Source organism: Diabrotica virgifera, chromosome 6 (genome assembly GCF_917563875.1).
Source record: "Diabrotica virgifera virgifera chromosome 6, PGI_DIABVI_V3a".
NCBI classification, from domain to species: Eukaryota; Metazoa; Arthropoda; class Insecta; order Coleoptera; family Chrysomelidae; genus Diabrotica; species Diabrotica virgifera.
In genome coordinates this window covers 185980367-185998409 of record NC_065448.1, presented here as the reverse complement: position 1 = coordinate 185998409, position 18043 = coordinate 185980367, and the positions used below count along the sequence as shown (strand labels likewise).

At 32.0% G+C, this 18043-nt stretch overlaps 1 protein-coding gene across 1 annotated transcript in view; it reads left to right on the top strand.

Moving 5' to 3' along the window:
• Positions 1 to 18043, top strand: part of LOC114324586 (uncharacterized) — a 237691-nt gene that overhangs the window by 171970 nt on the left and 47678 nt on the right. The window contains exon 5 of the mRNA XM_028272452.2: positions 7961 to 8342. Within this exon, the coding sequence (XP_028128253.2) occupies positions 7961 to 8342 (382 nt within the window). The remainder of the gene's footprint in view (positions 1 to 7960; positions 8343 to 18043) is intronic.

Here is an 18043-nt window from a genome sequence, read left to right as displayed (position 1 = left end):
TAACTTTTTTTCAAAACATTTAAAGATTATGCAAAAAAATAAAAAATTTATATTTTGTCGACAAAATGTTAAACAGGCATCTCATCTTTATAAGATTTCAAAGTTTGATCAGTGCATCGTAATTATTTTGGTTATTATTGCGAGCGTAAATTATTAATTAACAATTGAATTGTTGCTAAAATATTCGTTTAATTTTCACCAGCTTCTGGAACTATAATCTAAACCAAGAAGGCTTTGATGTCACCAAATTATTTAATTATTGGTAAATAATTACTTATCTAAAACTTTATTTGAAAATTAAAGATTTTGTTGGGAAAACCCGCATTTTCCGAGGAAAATTTTCGTCGGAGCAGATCGGGAAAAACACGTCTCTATGCAGAATTTAATCACGGTGAATTTTTATTTGAGTGTTTTTGTTGTAAAGTTAAAATCTTCGGAGTTATAGAGCAATAATTGAAAAAAACACGATTGTCGGGCGCCATTTTGTTTATAAAAAAAGTAGCACACTATCTGAGGACTTTGCATACCTATATTATTAATATATAGGATCTTATAATTCGATTCCAGCAATAAAATTGCTGGTAAATAACTTTTCCCAAAAATGGCCTATTCTCCGATAATCAGCCCAGACTAGTTGTTTTGTTTGACGACCCAGGTTATTCTTATAAAGCAGGCCGCGCACTGAATCGGCTCGGACCAGTCGGCTTGGCTAAGAGCAATCGGCAGATTTTGTTATACATGGAAATAATAAATGAGCCGCCGTGCACCCCTAAAGAACGTTCGACTCGGAACGGCCACATCGTCTCGGCTTCGGCAGAGAATGATAGCAGAGGCAAAAACCGCGGAACGTTCCGATGCCGTTGTGTATTTTAGCAAGGGCTGGGAGTGTGCTGTGATTATTAGTAGTATTTTATGCATTGATTGGTAATACACGTCTGGTTTTTAAAAAACACATTATGGCTAATTTGTAACATTATTGTTAATGAGGAATTAATGAGAAATTAATTGTTAACGAGAAAGTTTTCTTGTGGTGAGACGGGCATTAATAACTAAAAAACAATGTTTCAAAATGAAATAAGTCCAAAATACTTATCAAGAAATGACAGAATAAAGTTTGAACTTGCATTTATGTACTTCGTAATTTCAAAAATGATATTTTTTTATTTATGGTTTTGAACCTTAAAAATCGTCATCTTTCGTTCTTTTTTCAATTTTAAATTGGTTATAACTCGAAAACGATCAACTTTGAATAAAAGGTACAAAAGACCTTTTTTCTTTGGAATGATCCAAACAATCTGAAACAATATCTGCCCGGGTCGAAATTTGTTTTCAAATTTATAAAAAAAGTAATTTTTTAATTATTAATTAATTATAGTTAGATCAACATTAGATCAGGCACCCCCTGTTTTTTGTAATTGATAACATGCTAAATTATATATCCAATACTTTTTATCCGATAGCTAGGTGAAGTTCGACCTTACATCGTTTATAGACCAATCAAGTTAGTAAAAAATAAGCCGTTTTTCGACATAATTGAAAAGACGAGGTTTGACAGTTGAAATGTGTAGTATGAGATATTACAAAAGGGCTACCATCTTGGGATTCATCAATTTTTTAGTGGAACAATTTTTAAATAAACAATTAAAACGTCACACTTAGTTTTGTGCTCATAACTTAAAAACCTGTTTATTTAGAGATTTGACGTTCACAGGTAACTTTTTTAGAATAAAAAGATACATCGAATGAGATAGGCTAAATGAAAATCGGTGAATAAACAAAAAAGTTATTGCAAAATAGACGACAAAATCATTGTTTTTTAATATTGTTAATAACAATTTTATTGTTTATTAGAATATGTTTAAATATACCTAAACTTGAGGGCATTATGGTGTTTGAATGGTGTGCAAAAAATGGTCCAGATCTGTTTAATAGTTTTCGCAAAATTGAATTTGTTTATAAATTTTTTTGAAAAACGAGCTAATTTCTGAGGCTGGTCCAGTTAATATAGCTGAATGTATCTCAATAATCCGGAGCTCATTTCCTTCGTTAAGATGGGTACTAACAGCCTATGAAAAAAAAAGTAAAAAAAAATTACATATACGTACACAAAATTATTTTTTAATAAATAGCAGTTTTTAAGCTTATAAACAATTACAATAATTTCGTAGAAATTAGATCAAGTTAAATGGCAATAAAAAATACGGACAGCTGGTTAAAATACACAACTTCTAAAAAAAAAATTTTAGGTCGTACAACCCTTGGGGTCTGAGATAGCCCCTTTTTTTGAAAAAATCGCTGTTACGTTAATTAACAACACTAAGATCTGAAATTAACCAATATTTTATAAGAAAAGTCAAAGTTTTTAACAAAGTTTTTAGCAAGAAAAAATGTTAAAAATTGATTAAACAGTAGTGTTATAAACAAAAAGTATTTTGCGTTCCGACTAAGTAAAAAATAGCGGGCGTAGTCGACTGACTGAATAGTGCACGCGGTTGACGACCGGCAGCAACTCCTAAAATTACGTTATACCGACCACAAACATCAACTTTAAAGTGAATAACAAATTTTCGTCATTCCTTATGTTTTCGAGGTCTCCGAATCCGAATATGGAGTTTATTTTTTTCTAGAATTAGTGGAACATGTTCAAAAATCAAATTTTATGCCAAAATGCGATAAATCAATTTTGATGATTTTTCAATTTTAACTCACTGTATTTTTGGTCGCTGTAAATATTTCCTTTTGAAAATTTTACTGTGCTATCTTTGAAGCATTTAGATAACAGTGAGATTTGTCCAAAATGATTAAACACATTAAAAGAGAAGTTGTTAATTTTTAAACATTTTGTCGTCAGATTTCGTTAGTTTCATGCTTACTTAAAAAAGTTGAGTGACAAACTTTTAGGTTTATAATTTTAACTAACACAGAAATAAAATATAATTCATGAAGAAGTTTTCCAAAAAAATTTAATTTAAAATATGCAATAGGAAAAATGTTATGCTACTTTATAGACGAGCTGAAAAAATGCCCCTTTTTTTTGAAAAAATCACTGTTACGTTAATTAACAACACTAAGATCTGAAATTAACCAATATTTTATAAGAAAAGTCAAAGTTTTTAACAAAGTTTTTAGCAAGAAAAATTGTTAAAAATTGTTAAAACGGTAGTGTTATAAACAAAAAGTATTTTGCGTTGCGACTAAAGTAAAAAAAAATAATGGGCATAGCCGAATGAGAATAGATTTGCGGACTACCATTCGCTAGCGCTAGACCGGTGCAGCCCATTTTTAACATTGACAGTATACTGGATTTGAAGCTTAATATTATATTTAAATTTTTTGGTAGAAACTTGCTTTTTATGAATATCATTATCTTGCACATTTATTTAGTAAAATTATATTTTAAATAAATAAATTTAAAAAATGACAATAAAAAGGCTACTTAAAAAAGGTTTATACATCCCATTAGCTGCTTTGTTTTGGATAATTTTGCAATGAAAATAAGATAAACATTATTATTTTAATGTGGTACCATAGATAAAAAAATAGTAAACTTGGTACAGTAGAATCCGATTGGTAGGTATAGGCCATTTTTTATTCTCTATTTTGAATCCGTGTGTAGTCCAGGCTGTATCATCTACCCCGTTAGGTAAATTATTCCGATTCTTATTTTTTGCACAAACTTACTCAAAAAAAAAGTTCCTTATAACAAATCTAAAGGGTACCAAGAGCTACCGCGGCCGGAAAATTGTTTAAACAATTTTTTCATTAGTTTTCTGTTAACTTATAAAAGTTGGGTGACAAACTTTTTAGTTTATAATTTTAAGCAACGCAGCATTAAAACATAGGTCCTGAAGAAGTTTTCTGGAAAATTTCAAGTCAAAATATGCAACAGAAAAAAAGTTACGCGACCTTATAGACGAGTGGTACTCCCAAAAAAAAACGCTCATTTCTCGAAATATCAACCACACTGTGGTGAATGGCTAATTTTGGTCTTACTTTAGGTTTTTGATGGTGCTGAAAACAAAAATGAGTTTCATTTTGAATTTTAGATGGGGAAACATTGTCAAAATCGAAATTTTACCCTAAAAATAAAAAAAATGAAATCACGTTTTTCTTAAAATTAAAAGTTACACCACCTTTTTCCTATAAAACATTTTGTTCTCTGTACTCTAGATTTTAACATTAAATTAATTGAACAGCTAAATTTCAAATTTTGTCACTCAACTTTTGCGATTAAACTTTGCAGTTCAAGAATCTGCACCTTTTATTTCAAACAATTTATAACTTTCTTTATAGCAAGACAGAAATATTGAATCAGGTCCCATTGTCTTCAGAATGGTGAGAAATATATACTATAAAAATTTCAGAAAAAAATATTACAATGGAACTGAGTTGTAACAAGTTAAACGCAAAAAACGTGATTTTTATTTTTAGGGTCAAGTTACGATTTTGATAATGTTCCCCCACGTAAAATTCAAAACAACCCTAATTTTCGTTTTCAGCACCATCAAAAATATAAAGTACCTATTACCAAAATTAGTATCAGTATCTCGAGAAATAAGCTTTTTTTGGGGTGTGCCAGTGTGCCTCTCGTCTATAAAGTCACATAACATTTTTCCTATTGCATATTTTAAATTAAATTTTTTTGGAAAACTTCTTCATGAATTATATTTTATTTCTGTGTTAGTTAAAATTATAAACTAAAAAGTTTGTCGCTCAACTTTTTTAAGTAAGCATGAAACTAACGAAATCTGACGACAAAATGTTTAAAAATTAACAACTCCTCTTTTAATTCGTTTAAACATTTTGGATAAAGCTCGTCGTTATCTAAATACTTTAAAGATCACACAGTAAAATTTTCAAAAGGAAATATTTACAGCGACGAAAAATACAGTGAGTTAAACTTGAAAAATCATCAAAATTGATTTATCGCATTTTGGCATAAAATTTGATTTTTGAACATGTTCCACTAATTCTAGCAAAAAATAAACTCCATATTCGGATTCGGAGACCTCGAAAACATAAGGAATGATGAAAATTTGTTATTCACTTTAAAGTTGATTTTTGTGGTCGGTATAACGTAATTTTAGGAGTTGCTGCCGGTCGCCAACCGCGCGCACTATTCAGTCAGTCGACTACGCCCGCTATTTTTTACTTTAGTCGGAACGCAAAATACTTTTTGTTTATAACACTACTGTTTAAACAATTTTTAACATTTTTTCTTGCTAAAAACTTTGTTAAAAACTTTGACTTTTCTTATAAAATATTGGTTAATTTCAGATCTTAGTGTTGTTAATTAACGTAACAGTGATTTTTTCAAAAAAAAAAGGGCTATCTCAGACCCCAAGGGTCGTACGACCTAAAATTTTTTTTACAAGTTGTGTATTTTAACCAGCTTTCCGTATTTTTTATTGCCATTTAATTTGATCGAATTTCTACGAAATTATTGTAATTGTTTATAAGCTTAAAAACTGCTATTTATTAACAAATAACTTTGTGTACGTATATGTAATTTTTTTTACTTTTTTTTTTTCATACGCTGTTAGTATACATCTTAACGAAGAAAATGAGCCCCGGATTATTGAGATACATTCAGCCATATTAACTGGACCAGCCTCAGAAATTAGCTCGTTTTTCAAAAAATTTTATAAACAAATTCAATTTTGCGAAAACTATTTAACAGATCTGGACCATTTTTTGCACACCATTCAAACACCATAATGCCCTCAATTTTAGTTATATTAAAACATATTCTAATAAACAATAAAATTGTTATTAACAATATTCAAAAACAGTGATTTTGTCTTCCGTTTTGCAATAACTTTTTTGTTTATTAACCGATTTTCATTTAGCATATCTCATTCGATGTATCTTTTTTTTTCTGAAAAAGTTATCTGTGGACGTCAAATTTCTAGATAAACAAGTTTTTAAGTTATGAGCAAAAAACTAAGTTTGACGTTTTGATTGTTTATTTAAAAAATGTTCCACTAAAAAATTGATGAATCCCAAGATGGTAGTCTTTTTGTAATATCTCATACTACAGATTTCAACTGTCAAACCTCGTCTTTTCCGTTATGTCTAGAAAAAACCTAACTTGATTGGCCTATTAGACTAATTTATTTTAAATGAAAATTGGGATAATTTAGAGTGACCGCTAGCCTTTCTTCAGGAGATATTGAAAGGGGTAATACCTCAATGAGTTCATAGGATTTAACACTAGACATTCGAAAATATTTGAAAACATTTTCGTCATCTTCGAATAGGTCGGGAAACAAATGATGAATTCAATATCTTGGTTTTTGTATATCATTGCACGCTAAGGCAATCATACCATCTCTTCAGAATCTGATGAACTAGAACTCATTTTTAAAATGACTGAAGTCTAGATGACACTGTTGCTGACACGAAACTGCCGATATGCCCATTGCCGATTGCCGATGCCGAGAACGCCGAGGTGACCGAGCCAGTGTCCGGGTACTATCCGTTGCAAGATAATTCGGATGGAATTCCCTTGATTAAGAGACTGGGCCGATATCAAGCACAAAATGACTGTACTCTCTTAATGCTGTAACGAATAGTCACCCTTAGTCTTTCGTTAGATTAGGTTCAATTTTAAATATATCCAAAGTTTAAAGGTACTTTACCAAATGATAAATCTGATTAAATCCGAAATATCTTGCAACGAATAGTACACTTTGCCGATCGTACCGTTCCGAGCCGACCGATGCGAGTTGACCGGTCCGAGCCGATTCTGTGCGCGACCTCCTTTAGTCGTCTGTATACCCGCATCTCAAAGTCAAATCTTCCAAGCGTTTAAGCATAGCCTCACGTAGATTCCACGCTTCTACTCCATGCAGAAGGACTTAAAAGTTATAGCAATATTATGTCATTTGAACGTGAAGGCTAATACTAAGCTCGTGGCTGCAAAGTATCTTTCTCATTTTTAGAAAAGTATCTCGGGCTTGTTCTGTTGGCCTTTATAACTTGCGGTTGGACACCAGATCTCACTGATATTACTGCCGAGATATACAAGTTTGCTTTACTGTGTCCAGGATGGCATTCTTCGACTTTTATACCTTCTATCCCGTATATAATTTTTTTTTGCTAATTATCATATATTTAGTTTTCTTTACGTTGAGTTTTAGTCCATACTGATCATAGGTTTATTTTATGTTGATTCTAAGTCTACTCTGTCTTTTTCTGCCATTCTTCTCGGCAATTACCCTGCACTAAGGTATTATCGGCATATTTAATATTTTTTACATAAAGGATATTATTATTATTTTATATGTTTCTTCGGTTCTCTTAAATAACTTGTGTAAATTTATTGAGGGTATCAAAAATGAGTAACCATTTTCAATTTCGTTGCAACACAATACTACAGCCGCATCATATTCTAGTTCAATCAGAGAGTGCAGCAAGCAACTCTGCCGGTTTCGAAACTTATTATGCATATGCTGCTCTCTCTGACCCAACCAGGACAAACCCCGGCGTTCAGTTACGGATTGCAACGAACGAAACGGCAGGGATGCCCTAGCGGCAAATGCTAGCAAAAGACTAAGTTTTCAATCTAATAGCACATAAAATAATACTAAAAGTTTTACTCTACATCCCACCAGATTGAAAAGATTCGCTTCATATTTCTGTATACCTTCTATCTAGTTTTTATGATATTCTGTCCACGTTTATTCAATAACTTTTGTTAAATAATTTGTTTGCTAAATTATTGACTTCAGGCCTCGGTGGAGATCGGCATTATAAAAAACTACGCTATCATAGTATTTTATTTTGTAATAATTTATGTATTATTATAGTGTATTTTCCAAGCATCCTGAGTTCAATGGTCATATGAATTTCCGAATTTGTTTATAGGTCATAATTTTATTTTTATTTTAAATAATAACTATAACTTTAATAGGATTATGTATAGATTAGCTACATCTAAAATTTTAATGTTTATTAGGTTTCCTAAGTCAAAAATCAGTACAAAACCAAAAAGGCATCTTCCCAGTGTACTCAGTGCAACAGACTGAACAATTTGAAGTACCTGAGTACACGAAAAAAGTCAATCCACAGCCAGTCACAGAAAAGCAAATTGTGGTACACACCCAAAAGGTAGCTAACAGCCGAAAATCTGATCAACTAACTCCAGAAGAAGAATTATATCAAGCAGCTTCTATAACTTACGACTCATTTTACAGCCCTATTTTAGAGAAAATTGACGGTGTGCTACACTCTCTTGGTTTTGTAGAAGAACCGTGCAAAGAGAGATTAATTTGCAGTATGTACAAGAATCCAGAGAAGTTCAGTCCTCACAGTAATCTTATTTCGGCGGAGTTATCTAGGTAAGTTTATATGCTTATAGGCGAAGCAATAAAGCACTAAAACCGGCCTTACATTCGAAAAAAATCAAGGACAAGGACAAGGCGGATCTTAATAATTATTTTTGCATTCGATTCGTGAATGCGCCAGGAAACTTTGGGACCCATAGCCATGTAATAATATTGATAAACTGCATACAAAAAATGCATTCTTAAAGTTCATCTCAAACAAACAATAAAAAAAATTCAGATCTCGTCAATTGTCGGCGAAAATGAGTTCAATTTTGTCACTTGGGGTTTTTTCGGGTCGCTAAAAACGAAATTGACGTAGGTGATCTCTGGAGTACCTGGTGCCCAGGGTACCTACTGTTTACCTCGTCTTCGGGAGTTCTCGGAAATTTCATTAAAAAAATAGTCAAAAATGTTTACTCGGAGAGTTTTTGGGGTCCCTAATGAGGAATATGACATCGGAAGTGATCTCCGGAGCACCTGGTGCACAGGGTACCAACTGTTTATCTCGTCTTCTGGAGTTTTCGGCAAATTCATTGAAAAATTAGTCAAAAATCATTACTCGGGGGTTTTTGGGGTCGCTGACGACGAATATGACATTGGTAGTGATCTCCGGAGTACCTGGTGTATAGGGTATCTACTGTTTATCTCGTCTTCTAGAGTTTTCGGCAAATTAATTAAAAAATTAGTCAAAAATCATTACTCGGGGTTTTTGGTCGCTGACGAGGAATGTGACATCAGAAGTGATCTCCGCATTATCTGGTGCCCAGGGTACCTAATGTTTACCTGGTCTTCTGGAGTTTTTGGCAAATTGATTAAAAAATTAGTCCAAATTCATTACCCGAGGGGTTTTTGGGGTCGCTGACGACGATAATAATATTGGAAGTGATCTCAGGAGTACCTGTTGCATAGGTACCTACTGTTTATCTCGTCTTCGGGAGTTTTCGGCAAAGTCATTAAAAAATTAGTCAAAAATGATTACTCAGTAAAAAAGTAATCTCCGAAGTACCTGGTGCCCAGTTTACCTACTGCTTATCTAGTCATCTGCAGTTTTCGGCAAATTCAATAAAAAAATTTTTGCTCGCTGAAAAAGAAGATGGCATTGAAAATTATTTCCAGAGTACCTCGTACCTTAGATACCTACTTTTACGTCAGCTTCTGGAACTATTAGATACTGTGCCACATACTGTGCCTTGGTGTTAAAATGGCCAATGTCAATTTTTGCGTTTTGTTTTGTCAATATTAAATTTGAAATGAAGCTGTACGAAAAAGTAAAATATTGACATTGGCCGTTTTAGCACCAAGCCACAGATAGGTATATTTTAAGCGAGTGATCATATTTTTACTTTGTCTATTCTCTACTTGTTTTCATACGCAGTGGTACCATCGATTTTATAAAGATTCATCAATGCTACCAGCAGAATTTAAAATGCCAAATTAAAAAAAAAGGTGTTATTTTTTAAAGATATCAAATGGAACTCTATGACGTAGAGGTTGCTCATAAGATCGTTTTAGTTATTAAATACGTTCTTATCGAACACAAAAACCCCCAAGTTTTGATTAACTATTTATCAAAAATAATCGAAAACTCCAGGAGGCGAAATAAACAGTAGGTACCCTGGGTACTCCGGAGATAACTTTCGATGTCATATTCGTCGTCATCGACCCCAAAAAGCCCTCGAATAATGAATTTTGACTAATTTTTTAATGAATTTGCCAAAAACTCCAGAAGACGAGGTAAACAGTAGGTACCCTGGGCACCATGTACTCCGGAGATGACTTCCGATGTCATATTCGTCGTTAGCGACCCCAAAAACCCACAAGTAATTATTTTTAACTAATTTTTTAATGAATTTTCCGAAAATTCCAGAAGACGACGTAAACAGTAGGTACCCTGGTCACCAGGTACTCCGGAGATCAGTTCCGATGTCATATTCGTCGTTAGCGACCCCAAAAACCCCCCGAGTAATGAGTGTTGACTAATTTTTTTAACGAATTTGCCGAAAACTCCAGAAGGCGAGGTAAACAGTAGGTACCCTGCGTACCAGGTACTCCGGAGATCACTTACGACGTCATATTCGTTTTCAGCGACTTCAAAAATTCCCGAGTAACAAAATTGATCTCATTTCCGCCGATAATTGACGAGTCTTAAATTTTTTTATTGCATGTTTTAGATGCACTTTAAGAATGCATTTTTTGTATGCAGTCTTTCAATATTATCTCATGGCCACGGGTCTCAAATTTTCCTGGCGCATTCACGAATCAAATGCAAAAAGAATTATTAAGATCCGTCTTGTTCTTTTTTTTTTTCGGAGGTTCAGTGCTTTATTGCTTCGACTATTATAGATTATTAGTACGTTCTTTAAAGGTAAAATATTGCAAAACCTCTAAATTTTAAAGAACCGCTTGGATTAACATGAAATTTGGCATACACATAGCTAATAGGTCAAAGAAAAAATTGATATTGTGCCGATGTGTGCTTTTGCCGTAGGGGTGAGTTTCACCCCCTTTTGGGGGTGAAAAATATATGTTCGAAGTAAGTCCGGAAATAGATAAAATGACTAATTCTACGCAACTTTTGTTCTATAAAGTTGTTCACCAAGTTAATACTTTTCAATTTATTTGCTAGTGAATATGTTAATTTTTCTACAAAATAACCACGTTTTCAGACGGTTTTTCGCAAATAACTCAAAAAGTAAGTATTTGGTCGAAAAAAAATTCATTTCAAAAATATAGCACGTAAAAAAGTGAAAAATATGATGTATATATTAGGTCACTATACCTAGTAGAAGCAGAGTTATAGCTAATGAAAAATTGGTTCATATTCGTCAAATTCCAAATCGTATAATTTAACGTGCCATAACCATAAAACGAAGCACTTTTTTGGGGAAAGCTCATTTTAGCTTTTTTAAATTGCTTAAAAAATGCTTATATTTTTGTTTTTTAAAAAAAATTTTAGCGTCAAAAGTCAACAAGTTACGCTCAAAATAAAGTTGGTCCCTTTTTTTGGTAAGAAATCGGGCAAATCACTCCCTAATTAGCATTTCAAATGAACTTAATTGTTACCACCTCACAAGTTTTTACTCGCGTATGTATTGATCATATGATCTGTAAGTTTGATCGGTTCAAAGTCCTTATTTTTGAAAGAGCTGTAGTTAAAAGGGCTTGAACGAGTCACTTATCACGAGTGTATGCAAATTTAGAAACACCGAATCTTAACCAATTTTTGTCTTACAGAAAAACAAAACAAAAATATTCAGAAAAGTAAAGCCGACTTTTTTTAATGTTTAAGATTTTTGGTTACTCTAACAATTTTTAAGTCATTTAAAAAAAACATTTTTTTCAAAATTAAAATTTTTAAAAATTTTACTTTAAAACCAAATTTTTTCAAAAATAACCACTTTGAATCGATCAAACTTGCAGATCATATAAACACATCATAAGTAAAGTAACTTGTGAAGCGGTAACGATTAATTTCATTTAAGTTGCTAATTGGGGGGTGATCTTCCTGATTTTTTTTTGCCAAAACAAAAGGGACCAACTTTATTTTGAGCGTAACTTGCTTACATTTGATGCTAGAAATATTTTTTATAAAAACAGAAATAAAGCTTTTTTAAACACTTTTAAACACCACAAAAAAGTTGTAATGTGTTTTCCCCAAGAATGCTTCATTATTTGGACATTTCGCATTGAATTATTCTATTTGGAATTTTTCGAATATGAACCTATTTTTCATTAGCTATAACTCTGGTTTTGCTAGGTGTAGAGACCTAATATATACACCGCTTATTTCACTTTTTTATAGGCTATAGTTTTACTAAGAATTTTTTTTTTCGACAAAATGCTTACGTTTTGAGTTAGTTGCGAATAACCGTCCAAAAACGTGATTTTTTTTTTTTGAAAAATGAACATATTCGCTTGCAAATAACTCGAAAAATATTGATTTGGTGAAAAAACTCTATAGAACAAAAGTTGCTTTAGATTAGTAAGTTTATCCATTTCGGGACTTAGCTTGGAAACATATTTTTTCACCCCGAGATGGGGTTAAACTCACCCCCAGGGCAAAAGAACACATTGGCACCATATCACTTTTTTCTTTGACATGTTAGCTATGCGTATACCAAATTTCATGTCAATCCAAGCGGTTCTTTAAAATTTACAGCAAAAACCGTGAAAAAATGTACTGATGCTTTTATTTGTATACGTTGCTGATTAATATGCACTATAAACATTATACAGTATAGTGCAAATGAAAGGAATAAATTCGTTATTTCGTAAATCGGCGACTTTACGAAAAAATTCCGAAAAGGTCTATTTTTATTTATAAATTATGATAATTTGGAATATATATCACACGCGTGACGTCATCCATCTGGGCGTGATGATGTAATCGATGATTTTTTTTTAATGAGAATAGGTGTCGTGTGCTAGCTCATTTGAAAGGTTATTGAATTCTCTATTCAGTATTATAAACATTAACATCATTGTTGATACAGGGTGTGAAAAAACAATTTTTTTATGTTAAATTAATTGACAAAAAAAGAAGAATGTATGTAACTTATTTAATTTAAAATACATTTACTACTGACAGAAAACAGGAAAAAAAATGTTTATTTGAAAAATTAACATTGCTTTTCGCTTAAATTAATTGTTCGGACTTTCAAAAAGCAGGTGCCTAGCGGAAGCTGGCTTGAACATTGAATTTAAGCGAAAAGCAATGTTTATTTTTCAAATAAACATTTTTTTTCTGATTTCGGATAACAGGAAAAAGTATTTTGTATTAAATAAATTACATACATTCTTCTTTTTTGTCAATTACTTTAATTTAAAAAATTATTTTCGTACACCCTGTATAAATAATTATGTTAATGTTTACATTACTCAATAGATAATTCAATAACCTTTCAAATGAGCTAGCACACGACCCCTATTATCATTTAAAAAAATTATCGATTACGTCATCACGCCCAGATAGATGACGTCACGCGTGTGATATATGCTAAAATATCATAATATACAAAATAAAAATCGACCTGTTTCGGGATTTTTCCTTAATGTTGCCGGTTTACGAAATAACGAATGTATTCCTTTCATTTGCACCATACTGTATATACTCTTTACTCTGATGAAACTTAGAGTCAAGGTCCTAATTTATGCATAAATAATATAATTTTTCTACAACCGTGTTAAAAATGCAATTTTTAGCACTCCATACGAGCGTTAAAAATGCTACTTTAAGGCACTAGTGCTTTAAAAAAATTTTAAGGCACTGCAGTTCGTATTGACCGTATGGGCAATTTTGATGTAATGTCAAAAAAATATAAAAATGGAATGTCAGTCAAGTTCAAGTAAAATTTTTTGTAGATATTGTCCTGTAATTACGTTTGTAGAAAAAATATTGTATGATATGCGTGTTAAAAAGTACATTTTTAAGGCATTCATGTGAATTGCAGAACTCGCTATCGCTCATTCTGCAAACTTTCACATGCGTGCCTTAAACGTGTACTTTTAACACTTATATCATAAATAACTATTAAATTTCCATTTATGGAAACCAAAAGGTTTTTTTAGTCGTCCACAAAAAATAATTTATTTATTCGAGATTCCAAACTACAAACCCATAAAATAGTTGGTTAAAATATCCGTTAAAACCGTTGTTCTCCAATTTGGTAAGATTCCTTGTAAAAGACAGTGTTGCATAATTCCATTATAAATTAGATATATTAGTTTCGATAAAATTCTTGGTAAAATAATTATTAAGTACTTATTGTAAACATTACACAGTGTGTTGTTTCGTATACATATACGGTGAGATAGTTTATAAACATAATCTAACCTTGCGCGATAGTAAACTTATACCTTCAGCAAATTACACAAAGTCTCAAGACTCGAAATGGAATGAAATAAACATCGTGGAATGAAGTAAACACTTCTGTTGTATGTAGGTATATGAATTTATTAAAATTCTTAAAATTTATCCACAAGGAAGTGGAAGTACAAAACGTTTTCGGTCAAACTGACCATCATCAGTGTAAACCTGGAAATAAGTGAACCACTTAGATTGAAATGCAAAAGGGTGAAATTTTGACAGTTAAAAATAGAAAATGTGGTTACTTAACTTAAATGTTAAAATATTTTCTATTTTTAACTGTCAAAATTTCACTCTTTTGCATTTCAATCTAAGTGGTTCACTTATTTCCAGGTTTACACTGATGATGGTCAGTTTGACCGAAAACGTTTTGTACTTCCACTTCCTTGTGGATAAATTTTAAGAATTTTAACAAATTCATATACCTACATACAACAGAAGTGTTTACTTCATTCCACGTTGTTTTAACGAGGGTATACAGCCAACTACAGGGTTTACCATTTTAAAGTTTGAAATAAACATAGCTTCACCTAAAATTATGCTCATTTTCGTAGTTGATTTTTTCGAGAACAGATTAACGGATTCCGTTTTTTTTATTATTTTAGATTTTTATTTCTTAATTCCACAGTTGGGCAAAGATTTTATTCACTCAAACTTTTTTTTTGAACTTATGCCGGATGGAAGAAAATATATGTTTTTCTGATGTTAAGTTTGAGATAAACTTTAGGGCGGACAAGATGTGTCTTTTGTGTGTCTTTATATTTTATTTTTTGAATGCCCCTGATATCTATAGAAACAAAGAAAATAGACGGTTTTATTTTTTAACATGATTTGTTTTAACGGAAATAAAACTAAATTAACAATAAAAAATAACAGTTAACAAACCTTTAAAAGCAGAAAGGCACACAACGTTAACAATTCTGGTCGACACCTTAAGAGTTATTTGTCGACCAAGTGAGCAGTATGCACAGCGCAACATAGTAGAGACGAGATTGTTTAATGGAGGCTTTGTGGTGTTTGGGGGTACTCGAACTCTCTCGTGCGCTACCGATCGCAAGGGACGATAGTCTTACAAGACGAGGAGATTTGCAACCCTAAACGCTCCGTCTACTGAGCTCAATGCATTCAAACTCCTTTCGCGCCACGTAAAATCAATTCTGATTAAGATAGACCAAAGTGGTCAAAGTTAATGTTAGTAATTTTTTGTATTACAAATTATGCAGTTCAAGTGCTTGTGCTTCAAAATAAAATAAAATAAAATTACTTAAACTCACCGTCTACTATTACTTCAACGAAACAATTGAATCTTGCTTCGATGAAGATTTAATAATCAAAGTCTTTATAATCAACAACTTTGTTTCTCGTCTTATGTAGAGAACAAGAGACAACCACAAAGTACACTTGTATCCTGGTGGAGCGTTCTACATACAACAACTTTTTTGAATTAAATAACCATTTTAGGAGAAATGTTTGTCCAATAATAATTATTTACTCTTAATCTATATTTAGAAAATTTTAATTAGACACAGTCTGGTAAAACCAAAGAATTTAAGGCAATACAGATAGATCTCAAAAAAAGCGGATCTTCTTGCCAGGGAAGGGGCAGAAGAAACATTTATACATCCAGAACCTGTCGTTGGTATAGCAAGAAGCATGGCTGAAAGAAGAATATCGGACTGGGTGGAACGGATGAAACGTAACCACAGGTACGAAAAAATGGGTCTCAGAAATTCGAAGACTTTTATACATTAACCTTAGGAGAAGAGATCCAAGACCTGTCGTAGGTCTTCTAATACTCTATCGGCTCAAGGGGTACATGAACGAAATCGGACTGACAGAAATTGAGAATTACGTATTCTGTTAGGCTGATGAAGATACGGCAGAAAACGATCTTGAAATTGTCCGGAGTTGGATAGGATAAAACTTAACAGATTTGAGGATTATCAACTGAAGCTCTACGACTTTGTAGAAGTGTCCCCCGGGTTATAATAGTAGAACTGGAAAATTCGCCAAAACTAAACCCAACGTAGATCTGCTCATATCGTCTGAACAACCATTAGGTCAGAGAAAAATAAACATAACATGGCGAAGAGAATTATTAGATAATTATACAGAACCAAAATACGTGAAAGTAAAAAAATTGGGATTAGAAAATCCTACATTTAGAAGTGGCTGAGAAGGCACTAAGAGGACAAAAAGACACCCCAATAAAAACAAAATACGTAAACTAACTGGAAAATGGTGGGGAGCTCAGTCAAGTGTGCTAAGAAAATCAGCTATAGCATTTTGCTTCCTCTACAGCAGAATACACGGCATGTCCCAGTGTAGATCAAACTTAAAAAGATGTGCTATACAGAAGATACCAAGTATGTGTAGTTTTGTCCTTCGCATTGCTTTTCGTTTCATTGTTGTTCAATGAAAATATGAGATAACTAAACAGAAAAGATATGCATGCCAATATAGAATTATAATATAAATAAAGAAAATAATAATTATTTTTAAACAATTACAAATTTTATAGTCCCTATATTAGTTATGTATTCCTTATGGGTATAAATACTACAGATAGGTATGAAGAAAATTGGCAATGCAACTAATTTCAAAAAGGAAATATAAAGTATTACTGCAATGAGTTATAAATGAATTCATTATACGTTTCACTTATCCCACTGATGATATTTTACAATCGCTAAATTTTCCGCAAAATTGCATCTAATTTTACAAATATTCTCCATTTTAATCGTAAATATCACCACACTTTCTCCAGATTAATATTTACCCAACAACATCCGGAATCTTGAGGTATACAGAATTTTATATCGAAGAACGGTACTTCCAGTTAATTTGCAAATATTGGTTCAAAGAGAAACGAAAAAACCAGTTTAGTGAGAGGCATCTGCTGATGTATCATACGTGGACGGTAACATAATTATTCAGTTATCAGAAACAATAAAAATAGTCCATGTTGGGCGGCCGCAACCGTAGGATAAATTTTCTAATTCGGTTTGTTTGCGGATTCCTCTTTAAAAATGTCCCCTTCAAGGGGAGGGGGTATGGTTTGAACTCAACATTTCAATAACATTTTTGTGATGATTTAAAACCGTGGTACAATTATTTTATTTTTAAATTAAATAAATAAGCTTATTAAAAACAATACAAAGAATGTTTAAAAATATTTTGAGGGAAAAATATTGAAAAATATTCTCAGAAAACGGTAGCAAATTTTTAATAGACACCTCAAAAAAAATGGATTTTGCTGTGAACATCACTCGTCATGGATCGTAACTGAATCATGTGAAAAAAAAAGAATGTGTGTACTTTGTACGCACGTAAGAAGTTATACTTCTATTATATGATTTCAACGAAATCAATATACTTTAAACAGTTTATTTATATTTAATTTAACTATTAAACTAATTTTAATACTTACTACTTTCCAAATATTTTTATTAAAACATTACCAAAAATTAAAAAAATAAAAGAATAAAACACACACAAACACATTGAAAAATGACACAAAGAAATGATTTCTGAACAATAATTGTTGCCAAAAATTTGAACTAAATACGTATTTTCTGAAAAAATTATATTATAATATACTTACAATCATAAAATGTATAAAAAAAAATAAAAAAAAATGGTAACCTGCATTGGGGATCGAACCCGCTTCCCGTCGATCCCGCCGATCGAAAATCGAAGTGCTTTCCCATTGCGCCAACTTCGCGAGTCTGTCATGTGGGAATATACACCAACTGAACATTTACACCATAAACTTTTTTACATTAGTTATTTATTACTTATATGAATTAATCAAATCAGTTTGATTTTTGTGGAATTAAAGGAATAT